Source organism: Geotrypetes seraphini, chromosome 1 (genome assembly GCF_902459505.1).
Source record: "Geotrypetes seraphini chromosome 1, aGeoSer1.1, whole genome shotgun sequence".
NCBI classification, from domain to species: Eukaryota; Metazoa; Chordata; class Amphibia; order Gymnophiona; family Dermophiidae; genus Geotrypetes; species Geotrypetes seraphini.
This window is the reverse complement of record NC_047084.1, coordinates 375,460,682-375,486,167: the sequence shown is the minus strand read 5'-3', so window position 1 is coordinate 375,486,167 and position 25,486 is coordinate 375,460,682. Positions and strand designations below refer to the sequence as shown.

The 25,486-nt window shown below is 41.7% G+C and overlaps 1 protein-coding gene across 2 annotated transcripts in view; it reads right to left on the bottom strand.

The window, feature by feature from the left end:
- The window catches only part of DCTN6 (dynactin subunit 6), a 137,762-nt gene extending 126,092 nt beyond the window's left edge, over positions 1 to 11,670 (bottom strand). Inside the window, exons 1-3 of one of the 2 annotated variants that reach the window (XM_033915582.1) lie at positions 11,532 to 11,670; positions 3,464 to 3,528; positions 1,106 to 1,211 (exon numbers count right to left, since the gene is read on the bottom strand). In XM_033915582.1, the coding sequence (XP_033771473.1) occupies positions 1,106 to 1,211; positions 3,464 to 3,528; positions 11,532 to 11,662 (302 nt within the window). In that variant the 5' untranslated portion in view covers positions 11,663 to 11,670. The remainder of the gene's footprint in view (positions 1 to 1,105; positions 1,212 to 3,463; positions 3,529 to 11,531) is intronic. The other variant, XM_033915590.1, reaches the window with a different exon arrangement.
- Between the last annotated feature and the right edge of the window lie 13,816 nt (positions 11,671 to 25,486).

Genomic DNA, 25,486 nt, shown 5'->3' with positions numbered 1-25,486 from the left:
GCTTTGAAGAGCAGCGGCAGCGGGAGGGAGCAGTCTCTGGAACACGCGAATCCAGCTAGCGCAGGCGCCGTGACACAGAAGCACACCTCACACCACCAGGAATCACGATTTTTGAAAAGCGCATGTGCGCTTAGCCTTTTATTATTATGGATAGACTAATAGTTAGTTCAGTGGGCTGAGAACCTGGGAACTGGGTCAATTCCCACTATAGCTTCTTGTGACCCTGGGCGAGTTGCTTAACCCTCATTGTCCAGGAACAAAACTTAGATGGTAAGCCCATTAGGGACAGAGCAAGTACCTGCATCGAGAATTGACATCAGCCAATCACTGAGCGGCGCAGGACCAGGCAGGAAGCGCAAAAGTCGCACTCCTTCATCTGCTCTGCTACCAAAGCCAGCCGTCCAGCAGGAAAGTGTGCTGGACCACCGCAACTTAAAAAAGGTACTGGGGGGGAAGGTGTATTCACTCCGTAAGATGCACCCACTTTGCCCCCCCCCCTTTTTGGGGGTGGAAAAAGTACATCTTATGGAGTGAAAAATATGGTAAATTCTATTTTTTTTCCTTCCCATAGAATTCTGACTTTAAAAAAAAAACCAGAAAACACTATCATTCTCCACAGAGCCATCAGCATCCCAACACAGTACCACTGAAGTAGGAAGGCAGGTTTTGGAGGTCAGGAAAATTGCCTGTTAAAGAGTTCAAAAGCCCAGGTAAGAGTCAAAATGATCTGATTTTGTGGCACTCAGAGTGGAGGTGGTTCTCATTAACAGATGAGAAATCCTGCATGGGCTTTGTCACGCGAGACCCCCGGGAGATGAATTCACTGAGGTTGCAGAACCCAAGACAAAAAGACAAAAAGTACATGGCACAGGCTTATAAAGTGTCTAGCTAGGGAATTAAGCTTTTGCTGGCACATGGAGCCCCTTCCATATAGGTGGTTCATATCCCACTGCAATTCCTTGTGATCCTTATTCTAGAGAGTAGTAAGATCTCCAATAGGTGGGGAGAAACACAGGAGTGAAAAATCTGCTTTTCTAAACAGCCCTACTTTTTATTAACACCAAACAAAACCAGAACACACAGAGAAATGTTGTTATGTACTGACCCGTTAATAATAAGTGCCTGCTCTTCTATTAGGTTTCCCTCACCAATCACAATGGGCCCCGCCTCTGCAATGATCCGAGCTTTCGGGTGCACCACTGTCCTAGGTCCTGTACAAACAGAACAAGCACATCACGGTAAATACATACACAGTGTAACAGACAGCTCTCCTTGCTGGAGGAATTTTAGGCATTCAAGAACAGGCTCTACAATATCATATCTCAAATAGGATTCCCCATATTCTAGCTTCCTCCTCTACACAACAACTAGGTTCATCTAAGGTTTAATTTTTTTTTAAATCTATGGATTTCAACGGATGCAAAAGCTTTCAGCAGGGATCAAGCAACACATGGTGGGGCATCTCTCCCAGCCTCACCAATGACATGGTGCCTACTTGTCTAATGGGTCCAAGCATCACACAGCATGGACAAGTTCTCACCACAGATCATTTGCCCAACTGTTAGACAGGAGGTCTAGGTCAGGTATAAAACCCTGAAAAGTGCTGGCTTACAGAGCCTCAAGTGAAAAGTTCCAGGATAAGTAGGTGATATATAGCTGGAAAAAGGAAAACTCTCTTGAGAGAGATTAGTGAATACTTGTAATTGCAAATATCAAACAAACAACAAAAAAACTGAACTGCAGCACACACAGAGAGAGGTCAAGTGGAAGAACAGCAAATATGGACAACCAGACAGGTCAATAGGTTATTTGAAGACAGTCTTCTGTAACTTACAACGCTGACAGAGCCCTCTTAGGCTATAATACTTCAAGGACCAATACAAAAATGCAATGAGCTCTGACCACCACCTGCTGAGTCCCTTTTCCTGGATCTTTTCAAAAGGTATCATAATTTACCACAGCTTAGTAAAAAGGCTCCTTAGTAAGCACCAGCATGTGCTTATGACAGCGTAAAAGAGATTACTGTGGTAAATTCCAAAATGTGCATACTATCCCACACGCTCAAAAATATTTAAAGGTTTTTTTTCCTGAGGGGGCATGACAACACGAATCAGCACAGCGCCTACAAAATGAATGGCAGTAAGTACTTACATGCTGGTGCATGACCATTAATTGGAAAAATGGAAAATCAACCATTTTGCAGCTGCAGAAAAAATGGCCTTAGCATGCGGCTAAAAAACCCACATTAATGGTGCACTAAGGTCACTTTTTATAGCATTTTTGTAAAAGGACCCCTAAGACTGTAATCTTCTCCATAACCGCTGCTAGAACATGTGTACAAGGAGTTTCATATCTCTATTAGCCTAGGGACATTCTGTCAGGAGACTCCATCATCTACTGGATTTGGATCTCACAGAACAGATCAACAAGAGTTTCATTAACATGATGTCCCAAAAATTCAGATAGATAGTTCTCTGTTTTGCTACACCATTTCTTCCTTTGTAAACCTATGTCAGAAAAGAGTAGGATTCATAAAGAGAATATGAGTTATAATCAAGGGATGCACCCTCAAAATTCCAGATTTAAACTCAAATATCATGACAAAAAAAAAATTAAATAGTCTACTCCCCAATTAATGAATGCTATTCGAATATCTCACTGTTGTGCTAAAGGCAGAGTGGGATGCTGTGAACGGGTCCGTCCTCTGTTTGCTTTTCTGATACCTGATTCTGACTCTGCTAATCCAAGGAACAAACACAACTGTCCACATGGTTCCTCCTCCTCCTCCAAACATGTTTACCAGTATTCTGCCCCTCTGCCCCCTAAGGGTGACCTTTGAGTCGTCTCTAAAAAGAAAACTCAAAGACCAGTCTCTCCTCCTGGGGCTTATCAGCAGTGGAGTCCTATTTCCTGTCCCACCATACACTCAGGGTGAAGAATCAGTTTATTTGTGAAGACTGACCACAACCACCCAACAGTCTTGTTGAGGCCTAGATCCACTTCCCTCCCAGGCCTCCTTTTTGGACTCCCAAAAGGGCCTTTTCCCCTTCTGGCCAGTCTTCTGCTTTAGTTCTCTGCTCTAAGCAAATTAGATTTTCATTTCATTTGCCGAGTCATATTCCATCTTTCCCAATGGGAATTCTGTCATTAGGGCCTTGAGGGACAGCCTACTCCTGCCACCTCCCACGTAGCCTTCTCTGACAAACTATTGCCTCCTACAGCAGCATCCTCGTTATTCACCTTGTTTATGAAGTGGTTTCAGACCCCAGTTGTTCTTCTGTAAGGTTTTTCCTTGGGGAATTTCTCCCAGGGCTTCCCTCCTTTCCATGATGGGATATAAACCCCGACATAGATAAATATGGAGCCTGCTAGTTATATTTTTACTATACTGTATTGTGAATGGAAGAAGACTCGGATGAAGGGAGACGCCTTCACTCCCAGAGCATTGCATGCTGTGACTCACCTATGGTCACATCTCCTTTGATTTCACTTTCCACGCAGACAACGGCTCCAGGGGCAATCTTCAGGCTGTACAGAAAAGAAAAAGAAAGGCAAGGTAGGTCAGCAGAAAACTCAGGCAACAGTGTGGGTTTGAACTCTTTTCCTACAGAGTTGCCTCCAAGATTTAGCAAAGCCCTTCTGTACCTTCCTCACATTTTAAAGTATGAAGATTACTCTAGCTCAACAGCTCACAGTTTATTATAAATACTACTACTACTAATCATTTCTATAGTGCTACTAGACATGTACATCAAAACATAGAAGACAGTCCCTGCTTAAAAGAACTTATAGTCTAGTCAAGACAGACAACTGGACAGGGAGCATCAATTCACAGTGCTCAGAAGGGGGAATTACAGAGGGAATAAGACAAAAAAGATATTGGTGCTTAACAGGTAAGGGGGATTACAGAGGGAATGATAAAAGCAAGAAGCTGATGTTCATCACGAACAGTTCAGTGTGCATCACACAGGATTTATTATATCACACAGCAATGTAGCTGTCTACACAATCAACACTATCCACAAAAGCTTGAAAAGGTACAGGCCCAACACTGGTACTGTTTCAACTTACCCGTCTTCCTCAGGGGTCCTAGGATGGAGGTTAAACTAAGATAAAATATGGATGGTGGTAGATTTGGAGATAAAACTTTGGAAGAGCGTTTTAGGCAAAACTAAGCTGCTCTGACAATACGCAGGATAATGATAAGACAGATATTGGTGCTTAGAAGGTGGGCTGGAGTTTGAAATTGAAAACAGCTTCAAAGAAGTGGCTTTGAGTCTGGATTTGAATACTGCCAGAGACGGAGCTTGACGTACCAAATTGGGCAGTTTGTTCCAGGCATACAGTGCAGGAAAGTAGAAGGGAGGGAGTCTGGAGTTGGCTGTAGAGGAGAAAGGTACAGATAAGAGTTATCCGATAAGCGGATTGCCGGGGTGGAGTGTGGGGAGAGATGAGAGATACTGAGGCGCTGCAGTGAAAATACACTTGTAGGTCAGCAAGAGGACTTTGAACTGTATGTGGAAATGGATAGGGAGCCAATGAAGTGACTCGAGGAGAGGGGTAATGTGGGTAAAGCAACATTGGTGGAATGAGACGTGCAGTAGATTGAAGGGAAGAGAGGTGTTTTAGCAGAATGCCAGTGAGACGCAGGTTGCAGTAGTCGAGATGAAAGGTGATAAGGGTATGGATGAGGGTCTTGGCAATGCACTCAGAAAGGAAGGGTCTGGTTTTAGCGATACTGTAGAGAAAGAAACAACAGGTTTTGGCAGTCTGTTGGATATGGGAAGAGAAGAAGAGAGACAAGTCAAAGATTATTGCAAGCCAACAAGACAGGGAGGATGAGGGTGTTATTCACAGAAATAGAGAACGGGGGAAGAGGAGAGACAAGTTTAGGTAGAATGATAAGGAGCTCAGTCTTGGCTATGTTTAATTTTAGATTGCAGCGAGACATCCAGGTAGCAAGGTCCAGGACTGAATGTTTGTCAAGATTTCAGGAGTAGAGAGAAAGATCTGGGAGACATTAGCATAGAGGTGATACTAAGAGCCATGGAATCTTACATCACCAAGTGAAGAAGTATAGATGGAAAAAAGAAGTGGTCCTAGAACAAAGCCCTGAAGTACATCGACCGATAGCGGGATGGCAGTGGAGGAGAAGGATCCACCAGAGCATACGATAAAAGGTGTGATGGAAAAGACAGGAAGAAACCATGCAAATAAGAGAGTCTTGAGAACCAAGTGAGGACAGCTTATCGATGAGTAGGTGGTAATTTATGGTGTGAAAAGCTATGGATAGATCAAGAAGGATGAGGACAGAGTAGGAGGCCTTTGGATTTGTCGAGGAGCAGGTCATTGGAAACTTTCATAAGGGCAGTTTCTGTAGAATAAAGAGGGCAAAAGCTCAATTGAAGCAGGTCAAGGATAACTTGAGATGAAAGAAAATCAAGACAACGGCAGTGAAAAGCATGTTCAAGGAGCTTAGATAAGAAGGGGAGGAGGGAGAGAGGACGATAGTTGGAAGGGCAGGTAGGGTCTAGCGAGGGTTTTTTGAAGAGTAATTTCAGGAAAGAAAATACGGTGGCAAGGGACGAGTGGGGGTTGGCAGAGCGGGCTGGGGAGACAGTGACGGAGTGGTTGAAGGTGGGGGGACGACGACCTTGAGTAAGGAGTTCAGTGTGGCAAAGAGGTGGCAAGGGTTGGAGCCAAGAGAGTCAGTCAAGCGGGTGTAGTAATCTTGTTTGACAAGTGAGAGAGTGGATTAGAAGGAGGTCAGGAGGAATGTGAAATGAATGAAGTCAGCATGAGTACGGGATTTGAGCCAGAACTGTTCAGCAGACTTGGCACTTGGAAATGCGCGTTGATCGATGTTACAGTGAATGGGGGCATGTTTACGATTTGATCATTTGCATGGACAAGCTTTACTGAATCAATCGGCTAGAATAACTCGGAAACGGATAGGATACGAATAGGATCAATTTGTGGACTTTAGTGAATCTAGCCCTTAGTAACTAGTTGTATAAAGGCCAGGAGAGAGATTTTACCGGGATTGGGATGAAGAGTAAATCATCATCAGAATAAGCTTCTAATCTGATTTGTCTTGATTTAATTTGGATACCATGGATTTGAGAGCATTGTTGAATGGAAGATAGAAGCGGTTCAAAGGCTATATTAAACAATAGTGGGGAGAGAGGACACCTTGACGAGTGCCTCTTTGTAAAGCTGCACTAGAAGATTTTAGCGCAGGCTGGCACAGTAAGTGCTCTGATGTTTATATGAATCCTATGACTGTCAAAGCATTTACCGCATTGGCCGGGGCTAAAAATCTCTAGCACAGCTTGATAAAAGGGGGGTAAGGGGGTAAGATGCTAGATGAAGGTTGCTAGTACATGGTTTGTAGCCATTTAATAAAAGTGTTCTGCAAAATTATACCATTTCAAAACCCGTAGTGCCCATTCGACTGTGTCGAATGCTTTTTCTGCGTGTAAGACTAATCGCACTACAGGCTCTGGGATGTCTTTAGCTAGAGCATTTATATTGTGAAATAATCTCAGATTGTCTCCAATATATGTGTTTTTCGTGAAGTCTACTTGATCCTTGGAAAAAATTATACTAATTCTTATTCTGAAGTAAGAATTTTTGCTATAATTTTGTAGTCTAAGTTAAATAAGGACATGATCGAAACATTCAAGATAATGAAGGGAATAGACTTAGTAGATAAAGACAGGTTGTTCACCCTCTCCAAGGTAGAGAGAACAAGAGGGCACTCTCTAAAGTTAAAAGGGGATAGATTCCGTACAAATGAAAGTAAGTTCTTCACCCAGAGAGTGGTGGAAAACTGGAATGCTTTTCTGGAGGCTGTTATAGGGGAAAACACCCTCCAGGGATTCAAGATGAAGTTAGACAAGTTCCTGCTGAACCAGAACGTACGAAGGTAAGGCTAGACTCAGTTAGGGCACTGGTCTTTGACTAAGGGCTGCCACGTGAGTGGACTGCTGGGCACAACGGACCACTGGTCTGACCCAGCAGCGGCAATTCTGATGTTCTTATATACTGTAGATCTGTAATTTTTAATAGCATTGGGTTCTGGTTTTGGAAAAACTATAATGGTGGCTTCGGTGAAACTACGTTGTTGTTCAAGATAATGTTTATAAAAATCTTTATACACCACTTGGAGGAGTGTGTGGCGCAGTGGTTGGATCTACAGCCTCAGCACCCTGGGGTTGTGGGTTCAAACCCCGCGCTGCTCCTTGTGACCCTGGGCAAGTCACTCAATCTTCCATAGCTCCAGGTACGTTAGATAGACTGTGAGCCCACTGGGACAGAGAGGGAAAATGCTTGAGTACCTGATTGTAAAAACCGCTTAGATAACCTTGATAGGCGGTATATAAAAAAAATCCTAATAATAATAATAAACTTAACTAGCCCAAAAAGGATCAAAGCGGTTAACAATACAATTTAATCAAAGTTATGGAAAGAACTCCATTTAAATAGTAAAGATTAAAAAAAGAAAAAAAAAAATACATTTCTAATACATAATATTTAATATAACAATCTACAATGATAAAATAAAAGTGTAATTAATTAAGGGGTCATTTTACTAATGCGTGCTAGCAATTTTAGCGCACGCTAAACGCTAACGCACCCATTATATTCTATGGATGCGTTAGCGTTTAGCGCGCCTTAGTAAAAGAATCCCTAAATTAGGGGTCCTTTTGTTAAGGTGCGCTAACCAATTTAGTGCGTGTTAAATCAGTTAGCACACCTTAAAAAAAAAAGGACCCCCTTAAAGCAGATTGAAGTCCCAAATTCAAATCCCGGCAATGTAAGATGGCTAACTGAAAATAATGTGCCTTTAAATCAGGGGTCTCAAAGTCCCTCCATGAGGGCTGCAATCCAGTCGGGTTTTCAGGATTTCCCCAATGAATATGCATGAGATCTATGTGCAGGTGCTGCTTTCAATGCATATTCATTGGGGAAATCCTGAAAACCCGACTGGATTGCGGCCCTCAAGGAGGGACTTTGAGAACCCTGCTTTAAATGTATTTTAAAATTTAGGAAAGATTCTTGCTCTCTCAATTCTATTGGTAATGTTGTAGTAGTTTAGTAAATGCAGGAAAAGGAAGATACATTTTTTAAAATTTTCACTAGTAAGACTGGTAGGTCTTGGGGCTTTATTATTTGCAAGGTTTGCAATTGCTGTGAGAATTTCATTTGTTGAAATTGTAGAATCTAATTCTTGTTTAATTTTTTGAGCTAGGGTTAGATGCGTTATATTTTCTAAGAATGAAGTCATATCTTGTTCTGAGCTATTAAATTCTGACTAAAATAATTTGTAATAAAATTTGTTCAAACTGAGTTAAAAATAAGTACAGAATTAGTTATGATTTGGTCACTAGAATTTTGTATGGATAAAACATGTTTTTTTTTTCTTTTTAGTTTTTAAGTATCTGGCTAATGATTTACTCATTTTTATTATCACTTGAATAATAGCCTGATGCTTGGATGAATAAATCTTATTTGGCATTATAAGAAATGATCTGAGTTGTAGTCATATTTTAAGTTTTAAAATTTCATAATATAATTATGGTTTGGATTATGTTGTAATTCTAATTTCTTAATATTTTGTTCAAGACAATTTTCTTTTTTAGCTACCTGTTTTTACTTCCAAGCAGAAAGATTTAAAATGTCTCCTTGAAGGGCAGCTTTATATGCTTTCCAGATAGTAGAAGGATAGATATTAGGGTCTTTTGTATTAATTTTAAAGAATTTGAAAGTGAATTCAGAAATTTTTGCTGTAATCTCAGTATCAGTTAAGATAAAATTATTTAATTTCCAAGAGGCAGAAATAATTATAGTATCGAAGGTTTGTTTATGAAATGAAATGGAGGCATGGTCAGGTATAATGATTGGATGGATTATGGAATTTAATAATGTGGGAGTTAATGTAGAAGATATGAGGAAGTTATCTAGTCTAGCATAAGTATTATGAGGAGGTGAAAATAGGAGTACTGTATTCCTCCGATATTCGCGGGGGTTCCGTTCCAGGAAACCCCACGAATGTCAAAAAACTATGAATTTGGTGTTTAGGCAGGGGAGGCAGAAAAGGGCAGCTGGAGCGCCGACGAGGAAAGGAAATCACTCGCTTTATGCTCCGACCACCTCTTCCTGCACTAAAGTCGGGCCTCACCAATCAGGAGCTGCGTGGATCTCTGGCAAGACTTCATTTAGTTGAGCTCTATCAGTCTATTTGGAAAAGTGACAAATAAATACAAAATCCAAAACCTATAAAGTTGAGAGTCAGGCTTACTAAAACACCACATCAAGAAAAACAGACATCTGTATATTCTATAACAAAGAGGAAAAGGACATCTCACAGCTGGCTGAAAAGTTCTGACAGCTGAAAATTTCTATACAGAAACATTTCTCATCCATTGGAAACTTTGTAAACATTACATGGCAGTACAGAAAAAGCACTGGGATCACAACAATAAGAGGCTTACAGAGAAGGACATCGCTGCGATTACCTGGGACATCCCTATTTTAACTCAAAAATATGGATGCGAGGAAACCAGACATATTGGTAAAAGAGAACCCGCCCCCCCACCCCACCCTCAACTAAAACAACATTGATCAGAGAGGCTTCACGGTCGAGTGATTATGCTATGAATTGTATATATACAGGGTGGGACAAAAGTAGGTACTGTATTTTTTTGCTCCATAAGACGCACTTTCTCCACCCCCAAAAAGGGGGTGGAAATGTAAGTGCGTCTTATGAAGCGAAGATACAAATTAAGCCAGCTGCCGCCGCAACTTTTAAACCTCCCTCTGCTGCTGCAGCAAATTTTTAAACCCCCCTGCCGCTGTCGTGCAAATCATTTGCATGCAAAAAAGATAGTGAATCAATCAGAATCAGCCAACAGTGATTGAATTGCTATCTTTAGTGATTCTGAGCCTATGTTTTGTAATGCAAGAGAAAGCCAATGTCTTTGTTAAGCCTTGCCTGGTGGGTTTCAAAATGTTTTATCATTTTGATCTCAAAGGTCTTTTCCTTTCAATATTCTCACCATAAAATCATTGATACAGTGTTCTGGTTTTCTGAAATGTGTCCCACAGAGGTGAAAATTTTGACGGGAGAATACAGCTATTGTTGGATGCCTTAGTGCTGGCCCTGAAGCAGTGGATAAGATTGGAATCCGCGAAACGCTGGCCGCGTCGGCATTTTGAGAGACAAACACTGTTCAAGATAAGTGATTTTTTTGTCAATCTTTTCAAATATGCTGGATAAGTGCATATTAACAAATGAATGAAAGTATAAATAACAAAATTATTAATGTGGTGACACTAGTGTAAATTTTACGTGGAGATAAGAACTTTGATAATTTATATAAAAAAAGAAATAAAAAGAAAAAAAAGTTAAAGATGAGTTATAACACCGGGTCCTTTGGCCAATGATTGGACAAGGAGAAAAAAACCTACGCTGATCACCTTAGTTTGTGATAGTACATCTGTGCGTAGGCTCCAATTCTGAGGCCTTTGGAAATATACCTGTAAAAGTGGTTGTAAGGTATTAGATGCACTTCTCTGCATTAGTGGTGCGTTATATATTTTGGATTCCAGAAAAAGGAGGTCAGATTGAGACATTTGGGTTTTACTTCCATTGCTTTCAATAGAAGTAAAACCCAGATGTTTCAATCTGTCCTCCTTTTTCTGGAGTCATATGATAGCCCTACTCCAGCCCTTAGTCAATAAAGAATTTTCTCTACGGACACAGGAAATCCGGATGGAGGCTTTTTTTCTGAGTAAGAGCAACAAGTGAGGTAGAGATTACTGCAACTCGCTACTCTGGGGGTCTTCTGCTCGGCCATCTTTATTTTATTCAATCCATCCAGAATTCAGCTATACAACTCAAATTCTGTAAGAGCCCCTATAGTCACCTTACCCTCCTAAAGTCACTTCATTGGGCTTCCCATCCATTTCCAAATACAATTCAAACTCCTCTCACTGACCTATAAATGCATTCACTCGGCTGCCCCCTCATTATCTCTTGCATGCATGGCACAAACTGCCCAAATCCCTATGGTGGGCTCAGTTTCTGTTAGTGTTCAAGTGCAGGTTAAAAGCCCACCTCTTGGAGAGTGCTTTCAGCTCCAAACTCCTCTCACTTAGGTTCTGCATCCCCAACGCTATATGTCATGCCTGTCTGTTCAGGTTAGATTGTAAGCTCTTAAGGGCAGGGAACGTCTATTAATGTCAAAATGTACAGCATTACGTTTGCCTTTCAGCGCTATAGAAGCAATAAATAGTAGTAGTAGAATAGAAATTCTCCAGATACCCCTGAGCGGAGCAAAACAGCAAAAACATCCGCATTGAAAATTTCTCAGGGCCGCAGCGGGTCCAAGCTTAGCAAGCAGTGATCAGACACTCTCGCGATACACAGCCACACCCGGGACGCGGGGAACGCGCCAGAAGCCAATTCCAACCAGGATCTCCCTCCCCCGCATTTACAGACCCCCCCTCCCCCCCCCCCCCGGCACCTCTTCAGATGCTGTTTGTTCAGTTCCGCCATGCCGCCGGCTGCTAACGCTCGGAGATCACTTAACACGCCTGGCAGGCAGAATGGGGGCGGTGACGACAGCGCAGACAGGCTAAGCGCTCGGTAATCCATTGGATAGGCCTGCGACAGTGCTAGGGGGGGGGGGGGGAGGTGAGCTATGGTCACGTGATCAGACGTTTTATGGTCCCTGAGACGGCGGAAGAAAGTACGATTCAACCCATTAAGATTCGGGGAAGAAGGACTGCAGGGCTCGCATGCAATAATAAGTTTGTCAAATGCAGAGCTGCCGAGTTACCTAGTTTCCAAGAGGAGGAAGGGAAACTTCTAGAGTACCAGGCTTCTGTTGATTTTTTGGGTGTAGTTGGGGGATGCAGCTCAAGTGACTTTTAAAAAAAAATATCCTCCTTCCTATTAGTGCACTTTAAGAGGCCATTTAAAAAAAAAAAAAAAAATCTGCCTCGACCAATCAAAAAATTACGTGGTAGACTAGTGGAGCCACTTTTCATTCTTCTTCATTGCCCCCCAACATCAAAATAAAATCACTAGTAGTCTAGCACCCCCCCCTCAACCTCGTAGCCTAGCAATCTCCCAACCTGTGTGATTTTATATTCCAATATAACTATCCAAATTATTGTGAAACACACTAAAATCTTTAAGACTTGGCTGAAGTACAAGTCACGACTACCCACAACAGGTAATATAGAGGTACCAGGGATCTCAAGCGCTCACAGCTAAAAGGCTAATAACTACAAAGTGAGCTATCATTGGTCCCATACACTCTAAGTTTTTATATATATATATTTTTATGTGATTTAGTGATTTCTTATGCAATATTCTTTCATTATAAGAGTTGGTATAGAAATGATTTTATATTCCGCCAAACCCCCCAAAGTGGCGCTCAAGGCAGGTTACAACAGCATAAGCCTGTTGTACAAAGCTGCACGGCAATAGCCCCAAAGTCCTTTAAGGGCTCCTGTTATCAAGGTGCGGTAGGGGTTTAACGTGCGTTAAACTGCCTGCCGCGCTAGTTGCTAACGCCGCCAATGACGTGGCGATAGTATTTTGGCTTGCCGCAGGGGTTAGTGCGTGATGAAATGTCTGACGCACTAACCCCGTAGTGCACCTTGATAAAAGGAGCCCTAAATCTCTGGGCTTTGGGACCGTTACCGCGCAAAAGCTGCTAGTGCGGCTTTGTAAAACAGGCCATAAGTGGTTTACAAAATACAATCATAAATATGACATGGTAACTACACAGTCAAACAGTATTTTTCCAAAGTTCTCTTACAACATCATTACTCAGTTAATGAATGCCTCCATAAACAAGGTTGTTTTGAGTATCTTCTTGAATTTGTGCATATCCCCTGAGATTCTCCTGTTATCGAGATTACAGATGTTTTTGTACTTTTATAATGAACAGTGAGGAATTAATATTTACGTAATCTATAAAAAGTTCTACAACGCGCATGCACAATTTTAGTTGCATACCCAATTTGCATGAATAACAAGGTAATCAGTGCCAATAATTGGCTTCTTTACAAACAATTGTTGGTGCTAATTAAAATCAATTACATGGTATGTGCATACATTTAGGTGCAGGATCCGTATCTAAATTTTACACGTGAGCCAAGAAAGAGGGCATGGAATTGGGCAGGTCAGGGGCATTACTTTCAGTTACGCATCAGGGACATTACTTTCGATTGTGCATCCGCCCTCTAAAGTTAGGGGCATTTGCAGCACGCATTTCTTGGTGCAAATGGCCACACCTAAATTTAGCCGTGGTTCCCAGGTATAAGTGCTAGTCTATAAACCACACCTAACTTAACCCCCCCTTTTATAAAACTGTGGTGTGGTTTTTAGCACTAGTCATGGCGATAACAGCTCCGACACTCATAGACTTCCTATGAGCATTGGAGCTGTTACTGCTGCGGCTGGTCCTACACTATGTTTTTGTAAAATAAATGGGGGGGGAGGGGTGTTAAGTGTGATTTATAGAATAATGCTTTTTCAGTGCTGATATTTTGGGCATCATATACAGAATTTAGTCCTTTATGCGTTTTTTTTTCCCACTAAATTCAGCTAGCAAGCACCCCCTAAATTTTATAGGGGTTAGGATACCACAAATTCAGCATACGCATTCTATTGTTTGCCTGCGCTAATGTGTTGACAGACTCTTTTAACATGCATGGCAGGGCCCTTACTTGCATAAAATAATATTTTCACTGTGCACACAAGGGCCTTAATGTGAACATTAAAATGTATTGCCTGGGCTAACAAAGCTCCTTCCAATTACAGATTTTGTCCTTTTCTCTTGCTGTAGAAAGACTGGGTTATAGTGTAATCTCGGGGGTTCAGTGCATATCCATTGCCATCTTCTATGAAGAAAAAAACATAAACATATTTGCATATACATGTAGATTTAAAACATAATACTGCAGGAATCCATGAATCACCATACATTTGTTGCTTTTGTTGGCGATGACAGAGCAATTCAATATAAAGTCATCACGCGCTGATTATGTACCTTCACGTGTATAGAATTAAATGTTTTCTTGTTGCTAAAAACGAGCTCCGAGATTGTAGGTGTTTGCAGAGAAATGCGTTCCATGTACACTACCAAGGGCATTAGGAAGCCCTGCCAGCTAAAAAATCCAAACGTTGCGATATTAATTGTTGCTTGGCTTCCCTAGAATTTAATTGTCCTTGCTATCACAGTCCGCACTTGTTTGCATATCCTAGGAAAAGTAGCTTGGTTAATTACACCACAGTGGATTGTAATGTGCTGGTCTACCTTGTGTCATCATTTAAATCGTCAGATAGCTGGAGATGATGGCTGTTAGAGCCATAATTTTCAGTTCTTTTTTTTTTTTTTTTTTATAATTCTTTATTCATTTTCACAAATTACATTAAGTGTTAATATTTTCATTCACAGTAACAATAAATACATCACTTATAAACAATCATTGGTATATTACATATATTCTTATCCCTATCCCTCGCCCATCCCCCCAACCATATAATCCATTATTGTATGATATATGTAAGAATAAAATACCCCCCTCCCTACCTCATAAACTAATAAACACAAGGGAAATAATTTTACTTAATCCTGACAATATTTTGTTAATGGTTTCCATACATCCTGAAATTTCTTAAAATATCCCTTTTGTAACGCAGTAAATCTTTCCATTTTATAGATATGGCATAAAGAATTCCACCAAAAGTTATAATTTAATCTCCTCCAGTCTTTCCAATTATTTTCATAATTTTCAGTTCTGTAATCTGTACTATAACATAAGAACATAAGAATTGCCACTGCTGGGTCAGACCAGTGGTCCATCATGCCCAGCAGTCCACTCACGCGGCAGCCCTTAGGTCAAAGTCCCAACTGAGACTAGCCTTACTTGCATATTTCCTTGTTCATTATGAACTTGTCTAACTTTGTCTTGAATCCCTGGAGGGTGTTTTCCCCTATGACAGACTCCGGAAGAGCGTTCCAGTTTTCTACCACTCTCTGGGTGAAGAAGAACTTCCTTACGTTCGTACGGAATCTATCCCCTTTCAATTTTAGAGAGTAAATGATGGCAGATAAAGCCATCAGAGAGGTGGGCCGCCACAAGGAAAAGGCATTTTGGGGCCAGGCTGAAGGCAGCCAGTGTTCAGTGCTGCATCTGTCAGTGATCCATTCACTGCAATATCTCCAATTTGTACATCTCCCCAAATTGTACATCTACTGGAATAACCCAATCTTCCTTGCTATATCCCATTCTCAAAACTGTAATTCTCCTTCTTCTTGTAATATCTCCTGGAAATGTCCAGATGTCTCTTTTATAATCCGCCCAGAACTGCAAGGTAATGTAATATTGGGAAGACTTTGAGGGAGTGGGGGAATTAGAGAGATGACAGACTTGTGCTTGGGTAGAATGTGATAGAGAGATGCTGGACATAGGGGGGAGCAGAGGGAAGAAAGAAAGATCTGTAGGGAAGGGAAGAGGGGCAGAGATACTGGATCTGGGGTGGATGGAAGCAGAGGGGAGAGGGAGAGACTGGACTAGGGGGAGTGATGCTGAACCAGTGGAGGGAGGGAGAACATTATTGGGGGGGGAGGGATAAGGTTTGGGAATGCAGGAGTAAAGGAAGAGAAATGGGAGAAGATGGACATGGGGAGAAACAGGGATGTAGAGAAGAGGTGCTGGGCATTGAAGGGACATAGGAATGGGAACACAATGCAGGACAGTGGGGACTGGAAATTTACAGACTAGGGTGGATAAGGTTGCCAATCACATGAACAACTTGCTCTCTATCCTCCAGTCAGCTGCAATGCAATTTGTCCAAAATAAATAGGTTGAGTTGGTATATGGCTGTCGTGCATGACAAGAGTAGATACTGATTGCATTTCCTGGTCTACATGCCATCGCTCATGGATGTTCATAATGCAGTGCCACCCATGCCACACTTCTGGCTCACCTCTTTCCTGGATATTCTCCTATCCACCTTGATGGAGGATCAAAGTCCACAGAGCACTGTTTCTAAAATGGTGCTTTCAATGTAGATGAAATATTAACATGATTTGTTGGCATGTCTATATCCATATCACAGATAGGATTTCTAAAATAAGCACCATAATGACTTATATGACCACATGTTGTGAGGCCCATATTTCAAAACATTGATCCAAGATGCAGCTCCTGCTATCCAGATAAATGCCACTGGACAGGAAATCAACAGCACTACTACCCACATAATGCCAGGGTTGTCCAGGGGGCAGAGGCAAATTATCTGAAAGGGGAAGTTTTCAGAGCTTCTTTCTAGATAACTATCTGGATAACTTAGCACTGCTACAGAGTAATATCTGGAGAAGCTGTCTGGATGGCAACTCGTTATTGCTCCTGCCATATGAACATAAGTGTTGCTATACTGGGACAGACTGAAGGACCATCAAGCTCAGAATCCTTTTTCCAATAGTGGCCAAACCAGGTCACAAATAACACAAGATCTCAAAGAGTTAAACAGATTTTATGCTGCTTATCCTAGAAATAAGCAATTGATTTTCCCAAGTCCATCTTAGCCAAACTTTTTTTTAACTCTGTTAAGCTAACTGCTTTTGCAACATTCTCTATCAATGAATTGTTGAGTGAAGAAATATTTTCTCCAGTTTGTTTTAAATCTACTACTTAGTAGTTTCATTGTATGCCTCCTAGTCCTAGTATTTTTGGAAAGAGTAAACAAGCAATTCACATCTACCCGTTCTAGTCCACTCAGTATTTTATAGATCTCTATCATATCTCTTCTCAGCCATTTCTGCTCTAAACTGAAGAGCCCTAGCTGTCCCATGCTCTTTATCATTTTGTTGACCTCTATCTTTTCTTTCTTTCTTTTTTAATAATTTTTTTTGGAAGAACAGCCAGCACCATAATAAAGAAACTTAGTAGGAATGAACAAATAACAAAACTTCTGCTGTCTGGATAGTGCCAGGAGGTCACTGCTCTATCCAGATATTTAGTGAGAGTTACTATTCAGATACTACCACTGAATATCTGGATTTTTTTCTTTGGTTCAATGTGGACCCAATGGGGTATGTGGGAGGAATATACTGTATATTCCCCTCCCCTCCCTTATTGAGCGCACATTGAGTGTAAGGGCTCCTTTTACGAAGCCGCGTTAGCGGTTTAACGCGTATAATAGCGCATGCTACACTGCCAGCTGCGCTAGACGCTAACGCCAGCATTGAGCTGGCATTAGTTCTAGCCATGTAGCGCGGGTTTAGCATGCGCGGAAAAGCTGCGTGCGCTAAAATTGCTAACATGGCTTCGTAAAAGGACCCCTAAATTTGCAGATAATACTAAATTACTCTTTAAAGTTGTTAAAACATATGCGGACTATGAAAAATTGCAGAAAGACCTTAGGAAATTGGAAGAATGGTCATCCAAATAGCAAATTTAATGTGGACAAATGCAAAGTGATGCACACTGGGAAGAATAATCCAAATCACAATTACAGGATGCTAGGGTGTACCTTAGGAGTCAGCACCCAAGAAAAAGATCTAGGTTTCATTGTGTAGACAATATGATGAAGCCATCCACCCAATGTGTGGCGGTGGCCAAAAAAGCAAACAGGATGCTATGAATTATTAGGAAAGGGATGATAAATAAGGTCAAGAATATTATAATACCTCTATATCACTCCATGGTGCGACCCCACCTTGAGTATTGAATTCAGTTCTGGTTGCTGTATCTCAAAAAAGATATAGTGGAATTAAAAAAAAGGTTCAGAGAAGAGAGGCCAAAATGATAAAGGGGATGGTACTCATCTCATCTGAGGAAAGGCTAAAGAGATTAGGGCTCTTCAGTGATGAATGGGGAGTGGTCTAAGGCCCTGACTGGCTCGGGTACCTTGGGCTCCTCCCTTGGGAGGGGCCTGAGGTGTCTGAGCCAATCAGGGATTTCCTTAGGGCAGGGCCTAAGAAAGTCCCTGATTGACCAAACAAGGGAGGAGCCCGAGGTGCCTGAGCCAATCGGGGCCTTAGGCCCCTCCCTTTGTATCACATGATGTACCGGGGCGAGGCCTAAGGACAGTATTGCGTTGCGGCCCCCCGGAGGAGCAGAAGCAGGAGAACTTTGTGGTTCCTCCTGCTCACAAAGATTGACTGCGCTGGAGGCATAGGAGTAGGAGGAACTAAGCATCCCTCCTGCTCCCAACAGGTACAGGGAGGGGGAGAACAGGTACAGGGAGGGGGTGTCCATTGGCAGGAGGGAGTCGCCATTCCTCCTACCATTTGTTTTTTTTTGGGGGGAGTGGGAATCCCTCCTGCCATTCTGTTTAAAGCAGCGATGATGGTCACCGGTGGGCTGTGGCAGCGGTGGGCATTTTGGTTCGGGAAGGGAGGGAGGGGGAACTTTATTGGGGGGGATTTAAAAAAAAAATTTTTTAATCGGGCATTTATTTTGCATGTGTAATACACGCAAAATATCTGCCCAGTTAAAAAAAAAGAAAAAAACTCGGCAGAAGCCCTGACAGGAGTTTGCTTCTCTTGTCACTACTGTCAGGGCTCTGCCCCGACTCATTCGCTCAGTGAGTGATTGAGTCGGGAGTTTGCATGCAAATGATTTGCACCTCCGTGCAAATCATTTGCATGCAAAAAAAGATAGTAAATCATCGCTGTTTTAAAACGGCCAGGAATCGACCACCAGCGATTGAATCTCTATCTTTAGTGAATCTGGGCCTAGGTAGCTAAAGGGGAGGAGGGACCCGGCTTCCGGGTTTGACACCCTTGAGACAAGGAAGATCCCCAAGGGCCTCCGCCTCAGTCCAGCAGTAAGCCACTAGCCAAAGATCCACACTGAGATGGAAATAAAACAACCTCCAAAACAAAAGCAAAGAATAATCTCCAATTTTAAATGAGACCCTTTCTTTATTTGCCTTTTTTTCTTTTGGCCTAACTCCCAGGACTGCACAGACTTACCAAACCTGTCATCTGTTTGAACAGTAAATTAGAGAATGACACAGTGACAAAATTCATCACCGTTCCCGTCCCCGCGGATAGCCGCGGTAAACCATCTCCATGTCATTCTTTAAGGAGAGAGGGAAGAATCAGAGTATGAATGGCCACAACCACCGACCCTCTAGCTTTGCTTTGAAGAATGCTGATGTAGAAGGATTGAAGTTGAGATAGACACTACAGAATGACAGTCTCTGGTATCCAGAGCAGATATTGTGATGTCATAATGCCTCATTCCACCAGTGCCTAAGAGCCAATCACATCAGTGATGTCACAATGGCTTCATTATCCTTGGCTCACATAAGAATCAGAATATGAATGGCCACAACCACTGACCCTCAAGCTTTGCTTTGAAGAATGCTGGTTTAGAAGGACTGAGGCTGAAATAGACACTAAAAAATGACATGGGATTATTTCCCGCGGTTATCCGCGGGGACGGGAACGGTGATGAATTTTGTCACCGTGTCATTCTCTAAGCAGTATCTTCTAAACTTTTCCAAGTTTTGACACATTAAACTCAGGGCCGTGGCTGGTGGTTTCTACACATGTGTAGACGTCGGTGTGATAACATCACGCGCATGTGTAACGCCATCACGTCGATGTCCACGCATGCACGGAGGCATTCCAGACGAGGCCCTGAGCTTGTGAACTCTGAAATGACTACGCCAGTGGGAAAGTGCGGAAAGCAGGAGAGGCACCAGCACTGGCTGACATGCCTAAGTGATGTGTCTTTTGCGGCACACCCGGAATCTCGCCGCAGCACAGTTGGCAATACACTGTGCTAGACTGAGAGCTCGAGGGGGACTGCACAGCCCACTTAATTGTAAAATAGAAGTCAGTGGTTCTCAGTAGAGAATGACACGGTGACAAAATTCATCACCGTTCCCGTCCCCGCGGATAACCGCGGGAAATAATCCTATGTCATTTTTTAGTGTCTACTTCAGCCTCAATCCTTCTACACCAGCATTCTTCAAAGCAAAGCTTGAGGGTTAGTGGTTGTGGCCATTCATATTCTGATTCTTCCCTCTCTCCTTAAAGAATGACATGAAGATGGTTTCCCACGGTTATCTGTGGGGACGGGAACGGTGATGAATTTTGTCACCATGTCATTCTCTAGTTCTCAGTCTCCATCTGCTGATCGACGTACATAACACATTTGTCTGTGCCAGTCAGGAGGGACACAATAGAATAGAAATTGAGGCCATGTTAGAGTTGCGCTAAAATGAGGCCTCAGCGCAGCTTCGTAAAAGGACTCCTTAATGAAGTTCTTAAAAGAGTCTCATGTTAAGAGTGGCGGAGTGGCCTAGTGATTACAGTAGCTGCCTCAGATCATGAGTTCAATTCCCGCTGCAGCTCCTTGTGACCCTGGGCAAGTCACTTAACACTTCACTGCCCCAGGTACAAAATAAGTACATGTCTAATGTACTGTATGTAATATATGGAAACTGCTTTGGTTGTATAAATCACACAGAAAAAGTGGTATATCAAGTCCCATCCCCTTTATTTCAATTGGAGATATTTCTGTTGGAAAAGGAAACTAGTGCGAGTAGCATGTAGGTCTTAAATAAATTAGGGCCCATACTATATAACGGATGTATTTGTTCTCTTGGTATATTCTGTATCTCAGTGGCACCCCACTCAGTCAGGTTTTCAGGATATCCACAATGAATATTCATGAGAGGGATTTGCATGCACTGCCTCCACTGAATGCAAATCTCTCTCATGAATATTCACTGCGGATATCCTGAAATCCTGAATGCTTCCAAGACCAGGTTAGGAACCACTTGCTTTATTTGTAATTGATAATCTCACTTTGTTCCTGGTGATGTGGGCCATTTTTGTTTCTTTCTCTTTGTATACTTTGCAATAGAAATAAAAATGATATATAATAAATACAATAAGCAAATACAATGAAATAAAATTGTAGGGATAAAGTGTTATATAATGTAACAATAGGAACAAGCAAAATATATTTCTACTTGGAGTTCAGCCTTCATATTTCTATGTAGTAGAGAGTAGGTTGTAATGGCAGGTAAATGGCTTAATCAAGGCCCTGGTATAGTAATGCAGAAAGTTCAAAGATGAGGGTCACCTAGAACAGGGAGCTAGAACCCAGGTAAGCTGTGACTCTAATGAGCTTACAGCAGCAGAAATACTTTTTGTCCTGAAAATGTTTTAGTGTAAGTGACCACCAGAGGTCGCTCCTGCTCTGTTATCATTTTTTCAAGGCATTATTAAATATGAATAAGCATAGCTGATTAAGCTAAATTGAGCAAACTTCAGGTGTTCAGACAGAGCTGCTGCATGCATGTCCCATCTCAAGTCATAATTTTACTCATCTGAGAGCAGTTTTAAGACTCGTCTGAGATTAGGCTTGAGGTTTTGCACCAAGTTTTGACTGGTGCAAATGGGCGTGCCTAAAGTTAGGCCCTGATTCCCAGGCATATGTGCTATTTTGACTTTTAGTGATGTTTATAGCATAGTGCTCAGCGGGGGGGAAGGGGGGAGGAGGGGAGTTGACACCTATATATAAATTCAGTCCCTAATTTGTTAAATTCAGGACTGAATTTTATATATAGGTGCCAAGCCCCTCCCCCGCTGAGTGCTATTCTATAAACAGCGCTTAAAGAGATAATAGCACGTACGCTCAGGAATCATGCCTAACTTTAGGTGCGTCCATTTGCACCGGTAAAACCTAGTGCAAAACCTCAAACCTAACGTAAGGTGCGTAACCCCCTTAATCCATAATTATGCATGGAATTTACAGGAACGCACCTAACCTGCCCATGACCATCCCATTTCTGCACCTTTTTTTTGACTCGTGAGTAAAATATAGGCGCGGATCCCGAGCCTAAATGTACGTACATATCTTTTAATTAAAACTAATTAGTGCAAATGATTGCCAATAAGATTCCAATTATTGGTATTCAATGGTTCGTTATTCAATTAAATTATGCATGCAAATTGGACATATGGTCAAAGTTATGCTTTCAATTTATAGCAGTTTTTATAATAGCATTTGGGGGTAAATAGAATCTTCACTCCTATCTTGGCATTTATGGAGAAATTCTATAGAATAGGTGCATGTTTAGGGTGCATAATCTCTCAGTGTCTCTGTTACAGTGCTAGCATTTCTGCCCTGCTATAACAGTGAAAACCTCCTTAACACAATAATTTTGGCCATAATGGATTTCCTGGCATGACCATAAGAATTAGGACAAAAAGGAAGAGCCAACAAAACTGCAGTCTAAAATGATAAACCAAGGACAAAGAAAAGGACTGCAGACAGGTGTACAAGATGTAGGCAAAATTTATTATAAACTAATAAACAAATTGTTGCGTCCAAATAAGCCACTTATAGTAATATGGGACCTGACACGGTTTCGATCAACACTGTCTTCCTCAGGGGTCCCATAGAGCAGTGATTCCCAACCCTGTCCTGGAGGAACACCAGGCCAATCGGGTTTTCAGGCTAGCCCTAATGAATATGCATGAGAGAGATTTGCATATGATGGAAGTGATAGGCATGCAAATTTGCTTCATGCATATTCATTAGGGCTAGCCTGAAAACCCGATTGGCCTGGTGTTCCTCCAGGACAGGGTTGGGAACCACTGCCATAGAGCACAATAACACATACTGCTCACATACCACACCATATACAGATCAGGCATTTTTGTTGCGTTTATGTGTTACCACCTTTATATGGGACCCCTGAGGAAAACAGTGTTGATCGAAACACGGACTGTGTCGGGTCCCATATTACTATAAGTGGTTTTTTTGTACGCAACAATTTGTTTATTAGTTTATAATAAATTTTGCCTGCATCTTGTACACCTGTCTGCAGTCCTTTCTTTGTCCTATGACCATAAGAATTGCCCTACTGGGACAGACTGAAGTTTCATCAAGCCCAGTATCCTGTTTCCAACAGTGGCCAACCCAGGTCCCAAGTACCTAGATAGATCTCAAGTAGTAAAACAGATTTTATGCTGCTTATCCTAGGAATAAGCAGTGGATTTTCCCAAGCCATCTCAATAATGGCCTATGGACTTCTCTTTTGGGAATTTATCCAAATCTTTTTTAGACCCTGCGAAGCCAACTGATTTCACCACACTCTCTGGCAACAAATTTGAGTCTAATTATATGTTGTGTGAAGAAATATTTTTGTTTTAAGAACATAAAAATAGCCTTACTGGGTCAGACCAATGGTCCATCAAGCCCAGTAGCCCATTCTCACGGTGGCCAATCCAGGTCATTAGTACCTGGCCAAAACCCAAGTTGTAGCAATATTCCATGCTACCAATACAGGGCAAGCAGTGGCTTCCCCCATGTCTTTCTCAATAACAGACTATGGACTTTTCCTCCAGGAACTTGTCCAAACCTTTCTTAAAACCAGTTACACTATCCGCTCTTACTACATCCTCTGGCAATGCTTTACAGAGCTTAACTATTCTCTGAGTGAAAAAAAAATTTCCTCCAATTGGTTTTTAAAGTATGTCCCTGTAACTTTATCGAATGTCCCCTAGTCTTTGTAATTTATGATGGAGTAAAAAAAAATCGATCCACTTGTACCTGTTCTATTCCACTTAGGATTTTGTAGACTTCAATCATATTTCCCCTCAGCCGTCTCTTTTCCAAACTGAAGAGCCCTAACCGTTTTAGTCTTTCCTCATACAAGAGGAGTTCCATCCCCTTTTCCATCTTGGTCGCTCTTCTTTGAACCTTTTCTATCGCCACTATATCTTTCTTGAGATAAGGTGACCAGAATTGAACGCAATACTCCAGATGAGGTTGCACCATGGAGTGATACAGGGGCATTATAACATTCTTCATCTTGTTAACCATCCCTTTTTTAATAATTCCTAGCATCCTATTTGCTTTTTTGGCCACTGCCACACATTGGGTAGAAGATTTAATCGTATTATCTACGATGACACCCAGATCCTTTTCTTGGATGCTAATCCCCAAGGTGGACCCTAGCAGCTGGTAACTGCTATTCAGGTTATTATTCCCAGTGTGGATCACTTTGCATTTGTCCACCTTAAGGTTCATCTGCCATTTGGACGCCTAGTCTTCCAATCTCCTAAGGTCTGCCTGCAATTTTTCATAATCTGCATGCATTTTAACAACTTTGAACAGTTTAGTGCCATCTGCAAATTTAATTATCTCACTCGTCGTTCCAATTTCCAGATCATTTATAAATAAGTTAAATAGCACCAGTCCCAGTACAGACCCCTGTGACAATCCACTGTTTACTCTCTTCCATTGACAAAAATGACCATTTAACTCTACCCTCTATTTTCGATAACCAATTCCTAATCCACAACTGAACTTTGCCACCTATCCCATGACTCTTTAATTTTCTCAGGAGCCTCTCGTGAGGAACTTTATCAAAAGCTTTCTGAAAATCTAGATATACTATATCAACTGGCTCACCTTTATTGCATGCCTCCTAGTCCCAGTATTTTTGGAAACAGTAAACATTCGATTCACATCTACCCGCTCCAGTTCACTCATTATTTTATATCATCCCTGAGCCGTCTCTTCAAGATGAATAGCCCTAGCCGCTTTAAGCCTTTCCTCATAGAGAAGTCATCCCATCCCTTTTCTCAAAGGTAGAAGACTAGTCAAGAGCAATAATAGGACTGACCACAACCTCCAGTAACAAAGCACGAGAAGTAAAAGCGGTACAGTTCCAACAATCAAGACCAACACTTCCACATTTTCAAATTTCTTCCCAGCCTATACTCAACCTCCCTAACCCAACCCCAGAAGGCCCACTCTGCACATCCCTAGAATTACAAAACAGCGAGTCATTGACCACAGACCAGAATTAAAGTTCAGAATTCTGCTTCATGCAACGTGCGGCATGGAGTCCCAGAAAGGTTCCCAAGTCTATTGGAACCATTGACCTTTAGAGGAGTATAAGGGATTGAATACCTTGCCGCTCCAGCTTCAAGATAATTAATATTAACTTTTAACAGAGAAGTTTGAAACAAATATTTTGCATATGTCTTGTATAGTATAATTTCTTTTTTTCCACTCCTTGTTCTTATTATAGAATTACTCTTCACCCGCATAGCTGAGCGATTTAGTTTAGGACACTTTTTTTTCTCTGCTTTGATTGTATAAACCACACAGAAAAAGTGGTATATCAAGTCCCATCCCCTTTATCTCAATTGGAGGTATTTCTGTTGGAAAAGGAAACTGGTGCGAGTAGCATGTTGGTCTTAGATAAATAATTAGGGCCCATATTATATAACAGATGTATTTGTCCTGTTGGTATATTCTTTATTTCAGTAGTTCCAAAACATGGTCCTGGTGGCACCCCACTCAGTCAGGTTTTCAGGATATCCACAATGAATATTTGCACGCACTGCCTCCACTGTATGCATATCTCTCATGAATATTCACTTATCAGTATGGATCGGTATTTGCTTAT